The sequence below is a fragment of the Gracilinanus agilis genome, chromosome 1, assembly GCF_016433145.1.
Source record: "Gracilinanus agilis isolate LMUSP501 chromosome 1, AgileGrace, whole genome shotgun sequence".
Classification (NCBI taxonomy): domain Eukaryota; kingdom Metazoa; phylum Chordata; class Mammalia; order Didelphimorphia; family Didelphidae; genus Gracilinanus; species Gracilinanus agilis.
In genome coordinates this window covers 707,272,015-707,279,700 of record NC_058130.1, presented here as the reverse complement: position 1 = coordinate 707,279,700, position 7,686 = coordinate 707,272,015, and the positions used below count along the sequence as shown (strand labels likewise).

The following is a 7,686-nucleotide window of genomic DNA, read 5'->3' as shown; positions in this document are numbered from 1 at the left end:
CAGACACTCAATCTGCATAAATAGTTGTTGCATACTGAAGGAAAACCAACTAAATGTGTGAGTTTGTCTTTAATAATATTTTGCTCTATTTTCTTTAAATAGTGTGATTGCTTAAGATTATTTAAGCTTAACTGTTTTAATATTTATCTTATATAATTCTTCATATGTTTACTTAAAAGTATGGAAATGTAAGGTTAAAATATGTGAGGACTACAACAGAATGACATCTTTTGAACCCTAGAGAAAGTACATTTCTGAACATTTAGGTCTTAAAATTGAGGCACCCTTCCTCCAACCAATGGTAGCATTCCAAATTTAGAGGGATACATTGTTAAAGGTAAATAAATCTCTAAGAGATAAATTTTAAAACAGAAATCATGTAGTAACATAGCTATCATAGAGTTTCTCCAGTGTGAATTCTCTGATGATTAATAAGGTGAGAGCTCTGACGGAAGGCTTTACCACATTCATTGCATTCATAAGGTTTTTCTCCAGTGTGAATTCTTTTATGTTGAATAAGGGATAATCGTACAGTGAAGGATTTTCCACATTCATTACATTCATATGGTTTCTCTCCAGTGTGCATTCTCTGATGCTGAATAAGTTGTGATCGCTGACTAAAAGCTTTCCCACATTCATTACACTCATAAGGCTTTTCTCCAGTGTGAACTCTCTGGTGTTGAATAAGGTTAGAACTCAGAATAAAGGCTTTTCCACATTCACTACATTGATAGGGTTTGTCTCCATTGTGAATTTTCTGATGTTGAATAAGGTTTGAATGTTGGCTGAAGGCTTTTCCACATTCACTGCACTCATAGGGCTTCTCTCCAGTATGAACTCTCTGGTGTTGAATAAGGTTGGAGCTTAAAATAAAAGCTTTCCCACATTCACTGCATTCATACGGTTTTTCTCCAGTGTGAATTTTCTGATGATGAATAAGTTGTGAGCTTTGACGGAAGGCTTTACCACATTCATTGCATTCAAAAGGTTTCTCGCCAGTATGAATTTTATGATGTTGAATAAAAGATGAACGGTCACTGAAGGCTTTGCCACAGTCATTACACTCATAAGGTTTCTCTCCAGTATGAATTCTCTGATGTTTAATAAGATTAAAGCTCTGACTGAAGGATTTCCCACATTCATTACACTCATAATGTTTCTCTCCTGTGTGTATCTTATGGTGTCGAATAAGGCCAGATCGTTGACTGAAGGCTTTTCCACATTCATTACATTCAAAGGGCTTCTCTCCAGTGTGAATTCTCTGATGATCAATAAGGTTACAACTTTGGCTGAAAGTTTTCCCACACTCACTACACTGATGGGGTTTTTCTCCACTATGAATTTTACAATGCTGAAAAAAAGATGCACGCATACTGAAAGCTTTCCCACATTCATTACATTCATATATTTTCTCCCCGGTATGAATTTTGCTGTGCTGAAGAAAGTAAGAATGAGCACTGAAAGCTTTCCCACATTCATTACATTTGTAAGGTTTCTCTCCAGTATGTGTTTTATGATGTCGAATAAGGCTAGAGCTCCTGCTAAAAGTTTTCCCACAGTCATTGCACTCATAGGGTTTTTCTCCAGTGTGAATTCTCTGATGCTGAATAAGGGTTCTGTTTTTGCTGAAAGCTTTCCCACATTCATTACATTCATAAGGTTTTTCTCCATTGTGAATTTTATGATGGTGAACAAAGGATGAGCGATCACTGAAAGCTTTACCACATTTATTACATTTATATGGTTTCTCTCCAGTGTGAATTCTCTGATGTTTGATAAGGTTAGAACTCTGGCTAAAGGATTTTCCACATTCATTACACTCATAGGGTTTCTCTCCAGTGTGAATTTTACGGTGTTGAATAAAAGATGAAAGTGCATTAAAGGCTTTATTACAATCACTACATTTATAGGCTTTCTCTCCAGTGTGAATTTTACCATGCTGAATATAGGATGAGAGAGCACTGAAGGCTTTTCCACATTCATTACACTCATAAGGTTTCTCTCCTGTGTGAATTCTCTGGTGTTGAATAAAGGATGTCCGTGCATTGAATGTTTTCCCACATTCATTACATTCATAACATTTCTGACCAGTTTGAATTCTCTGATGTTTAATACCATTAGAGCTCTGACTGGAGGTTTTTTTTGATTCAGTGTTTTCATATGATTTCTGGCTTACGTGAATGCTCTGAGATTTACTCAGAATTGAAGTTGGTCTAAACACATTCCCACATACTTTAGCTTTATAGGGTTTCTTTCTTTTATGGATTTTCTGATGGTTAATTAGATCTGCACTTTCTTTGAAGTTTTGGCCACATGTATCACATTGATGGAGTCCTTCCTTTGTTGGAACCCTTAAATGTCTAACAGACCTTGAGTTCATATTGTCATTTTCCCCAAATTCTTTACATATCTGGCCTCCTTGCTTTGTGAGTATTTTATTTTGTATCTTTGTCCTTGAACTAAAACTTTTCTCTTGGGAAGACAATTTCCTTAATCTCTGTTTCAAAGATTTCCTCTGATACTTAAATTTGTCATTATGTTTATCTTTGTCACACTTAGGTCCTTGAAGACTATCTACTTTGAATTTTCTTGATAAAGTGTGTGACTCCATTTTCTTAGATATTTCTTGCTTTGGAGTAAATACCTTGTTCTTAATTTCAGTCTCATAGTCTGAAACAATAAAAAACAAAATATAAATAGTAACTGTTCTTTATTTAGGGAGAAAGGAAATTGATAATGGAGGGGGAAAATCATTCTAACTCAAATAAACATCTTTTAAAAAGGACATGACATTTGTAAATCTCAATATTATCCTTAAAGTCTTGGCAAAGGATGTTGGCACTGGATAAGCAGGGAGTGAAGGAGGTGAACTGAGGATAGTGGGTAAGGGAGAAGAGTTCTCAGGAAGTCTGTGAAGGATGACTATACAGGACAGTGAGAGGAAGCAGATAGCATACACCTTATACACACACACTCTTCCTTAGCTAGCTTATGGAGAAGAAATGTTTTAGATCATTTGTTTGAATGTTAAATGCATATTCACATATGCTTATTATATATAAATATATCAATCCTTACTTGATCCTTTCATGCCCACTATCATCTTATATCTCTTCTGCCCTTTGTAGCTAAACTCTTCTAAAAGACTGTCTATAATAGGTCCTTCCACTCTTCATAAGCAAATCTTAATCCCTTACAATCCAGTTTCCAACCCCAAAATTTAATTGAAATTGCTCTCTCCAAAGTGACCAATAACCTCTCAATTGCCAAATCTAATGACCTTTTCTCTTATCTTCATTCTTCTTGATGTCTCTGGAGCCTCTGATACCACTGATCACCTTCTACTTGATACTTTTTTCTCTCTAGTTTTTTGGGACACTGCTTTCTCCTGATTTGCCTCCTACCCATCTGCTTGCTCCTTCTTAGTTTCCTTTGCTGGATCCTCATCTAGGTCATTCCTGGTTAAAGTAGGTGTTCCACAGGATTCTTTCCTGTACCCTCTTCTCCCTCTATATTATTCCACTTGGGGATCTCATCAGTTCCCATGGATTCAATTAGCATCTTTATGCTGATGATTCTCACATCTGCTTTTCTAGTTCTAAACTATCTACTAAACTTCCAGTTTCATATCTCCTAATCTGCCTATTGAGACATCTCAGAGTGGAAGTGTTATAGCCATCTTAAGCTTACCATGTCCAAAACAAAACTCATCCCCACAGAAAACCTCCCAACTTCCATATCCTACTTATAATTGTTAAAGCTTATATCATCTTTTCAGTCCCCCAAGCTTGACACTTATGTGTCTATCCTCAACTCCTTGATATTTTTCACCCTCTATATTCAATCCTTTGCCAAAATGTTGATTTCACTTTTGTACCATCTCTCAAATATACCATCTTCTCTCCTCTGATATAGGCATATCACAACTCCTCCCACCTGGATCAAAGTGATTTTCCAAAAGTTACAATTCTGACCATTGTCATCTCCCATTCAAATAAATCCTGTCAGGGCTTCCGGGTTAAGATGGCGGCAGAGTAAGAAGCAGCTCTTAACCTCTCCTGACCAAAACACACAAAACTCCTCAAGGGGACATAAAAACAAGTCCAGACGAACGGAGGAACCCCACAACAGGGCACAGCGTGGAAGGTACATGGAATCGAGACAGTTCCAGGCTAAAAAGGGCTCTCACTCACTCAATCGCGAGCTGAGCAACCGCCCCACCCCCACCCCCTCCACACTCACCTATAGCTCCGAACCCAGCTAAAAAGAAATAGAGCAAGTTTGGGGCACCCATCGAGTCATCGGCAGCTCCGGGACCTGTTCCTGAGAGCAGCAAGACTTAGGACCCCATCAAGTCAAGAACGCACGCGAAATCTGAGCGCGGGAGCAGAGAGTGGACGCTGGGTGCAGAGTGCCCGCTGAGCAGAGGCGTGGGTGGAGGCAAACACAGCCAGGAACTAAAGCCTAAGTGGGGAACCAGTGCAGACCGGTATACTACTGTGGAAGTAGCTCCCTGAGACTTGTAAAGGATCCTCCTGCAGAGGATCAAGCAAGGGAATCCACCAGGGGGCTTGACCTTGGAAAAAACTAGAACTCAGACCTCAGGAGCCAATAGATCTCAGACAGACACAGAGAGCGAGGAAAAACCTGAGAAGCTGCTGGGCTAATGATGGCTAATCAGTTACAGGAAATTCAGAAGAGAAAGAATAATAACAAATAAATCCTGTCAGTTCCAGGATCAAATATAAAATCTTTGGCATTCAAAGCCCTTCATAACCTAGTCCCCCACCTTTTCAGGCTTCTTACATTTTGTGGTCCCATGTACCATTGTAAACCCTTACCTTTTCTCTTAGTATCAGTTCTAAGTCAGCAGAGGAATAGAGCTAGGCAACTGGGGTTAAGTGACTTGCCCAGGGTTATACAGCTAGGGAGTGTCTAAGGTTAGATTTGAACCTAGGTCCTCCTGACTCCAGACCTGGTTCTCTATCCACTGTGCTACCTATCTGCTCCTCCATGTACTTTTCAATCTAGTGATTCAGATCTCCTTGCTGTTCCTCAAATGAAGTTCAGTTCTAGGCATTTTCACTGGCTGTCCCCTCTACCAAGGAAGGAATGATCTCTCTTCACCTCAACTCATTTTCCTAGTTTTCAAGTCCCAGCTAAAATCTCACTTTCTACAGTCAGTCTTTTCCAACCTTTCTTAATTCTAGTTCATTTCTTTTGTTGATTATTTCCTACTTATCCAGTATATAACTTGCTTGTATATATATATATATTTTGCTTGCATGTTCTCTCCCCCATAAGACCATGAGCTCCTCAAGGGAAAGGACTGTCTTTTGTCTTTCTTTGAATCCCTTAATCCCAAGTGTTCCAGTAAAAGGAAGAGTCAATCTATGTAGTAATCTTCATTGTTGTCTTATTTTAAGAAATTATCTCAGCCACCGTAGCCTTTAGCAATCACCACCCTGATCAGTCAGCAGCCATCTACATTGAGGCAAGACTTCTACTAGCAAAGAGATTACAACTCACCAAAGGCTCTGATGATGGTTAGCACTTTTTAGCACAAACGTATTTTTAATTAAGCTATATATATTTTAAAAGACATAATGCTGTTGCATATTTAGTAGACTATAGTATAATATAAGTGTTATATTAAAAAGATACTTTTTAGGCCAGAGGATTGGCAAAGGAAGTCCTCTTGCTTGCCCACCCCCGTCAGCTGATCTATCTCCATTAGTCTTTCTCTTGTGGGGTCATGTCAAAACTGTCATGTATGCATCAAAGCCTTATTCTCCAAATAATCTTAAGGCAAGGGTTACAAAAGCAGTCCTTTCCATCTCTGAGCAGCAGCTGGTGGAAATTTTTACAGAGCTCAAAAATTGACTAGAACAATCAAGGTACAAGGTGATGGTGATGTTGAATTTTAATAATAAATATCAATATTTTTAAGTTTTTAAATAACTAGTCTTTCAAATATATTTGCACTTTTGTGGAATTTAGGCTTCTGAAATATTAAAGTTTTAAGTGGCACTAAGACTTTGGGGATACAATTCCAAAGCCAGTGGAGAACTGGTTGGAAAATATGATTTCTGAGCCCTCTTCTAGTGCTAAATCTATGGTCCAATAAATCATGCCTTGTGCATTGCTAAACACACAGAAGATGCTCAATAAATGAATGTTTGAAGACAATAAGCGGATTTTGCTCACTTACCTGAAGGATCAACTCTTAAGGTCTTTGTCCCCACTACTTCCTGCGTGTCCAGGATCCATGGCTCTTCTCCTTGCTCTAGTCGGGAGATCACATCAGGTTTGGGCACTAGAAATCCTACTCATGGGAAAGGAAAAGAAGACTTGTCAGTCCTCAGACCTAGATATGTCCAGATCTCATGCCCAAAGTGTTCTGGGAGGAGGTTGAAGGAGATGAGAAATAGGTAGCAAGGGAAAGATTAGAAGATTCACGGTGGGCCTGGGTACCCTGAAAATTGTCTCCTTGGGAGAGAGATATGGAGTGTGGGAGGTGACTGTGAAGGTGAAAGGGTTAATGACCTTGTATATCCTATCTCCAACTAGAATAGAAAATTCTATGATATTAGGAGAGACTTCTAGGGTAAGGGCAATAAAAGCAGGAACCTGGAGAGAAGGTGTAGACTTAGGAAATATTAAGGAAGCTTCCTGTACCCAGCTCTACAAGGACCAGACACTGCTTATGTTTTAATCTGGAGAGAAAGTAATCTCTAATTCCTGAACTCTGAGCTAAAACCCAAATGATAGCTTCAGATCCTACTTTGGATGACAAAAAAGAAAGTCAAGAAGTTCAGTTGACCCCTAGGGAAGGAACCTTACCTAGAGAGACTATGTTTCCATAATTTTCCATCATCACATTCCTGTACAGATTTCTCTGAGCAGAGTCCAGAAGGCCCCACTCCTCCTGAGTGAGGTACACAGCTATGTCTTCAAACATCATGGAAGCCTGAAACAACATACTCCTGTTGAAAATTCTAGCTATAGGATTAGCCCAAGTCTCATTCCTGGGGATGAGAAGAGAGGTGGTAATTTGGGGTAAGGGATAATATAAGTCTTTGGGTGCAGATGTTTTCTAATCTACATGTAAATATGTGTATATTAATCATGTGTATATAAGTGTTATTATTTTTCCATGTGAAGAGGAAGAGATGTGTTCACTCTCCTCTTGGTTGAAAGATGGGGTAGAAATGGATATATTTGAGGGAAATGAAGAGAAGGTATGATGAAAAGAGCACTGGACTTGCAATGAGAAGACCTGGGTCCCTGCCTTTCCACTAACAAACCTTGTGATCTTATATAGTACATCAATCACTTCTTTAAGTCTCTTCTTCCTCTTCTTTAAAAGGAAAGGGTTAGATTGGTTGGTCTCTTAAGATCCTTCTCCCACACCTCTCTAAAGTGACTTCAAGAAGATTATGGAACCACCCACTTCTATTGATGCCAAAACCTCATGTCACCCTACTCTGAATGGCAGCATGATCAGCTTTGGGCAGTATACAGCATTTGCCCAACTAATGTGAGCACTATTGTCTACAGATGGGATCAACTGGGAGGGGAAGTAACTTCCCTGTTGATTTTTTGACTGCCTTGCCAATATTTAAGAGCTTGAACTTAAATCAGCCTTTAAAGTGGCACCTCAACAACATGATATGTGTTGGTAGG

General features: G+C 39.0%; 1 protein-coding gene across 1 annotated transcript; it reads right to left on the bottom strand.

Annotated features, from left to right (window-relative positions):
- Positions 1–394: 394 nt before the first annotated feature.
- On the bottom strand, positions 395–6,982 carry LOC123256165 (zinc finger protein 260-like). Its single transcript, XM_044684853.1, has 3 exons — positions 6,844–6,982; positions 6,212–6,325; positions 395–2,295 (listed from the first exon to the last, which is right to left on the bottom strand). Exons 1-3 carry the CDS (start codon positions 6,980–6,982, stop codon positions 395–397), a joined length of 2,154 nt encoding a protein of 717 aa, XP_044540788.1.
- Positions 6,983–7,686: the final 704 nt, after the last annotated feature.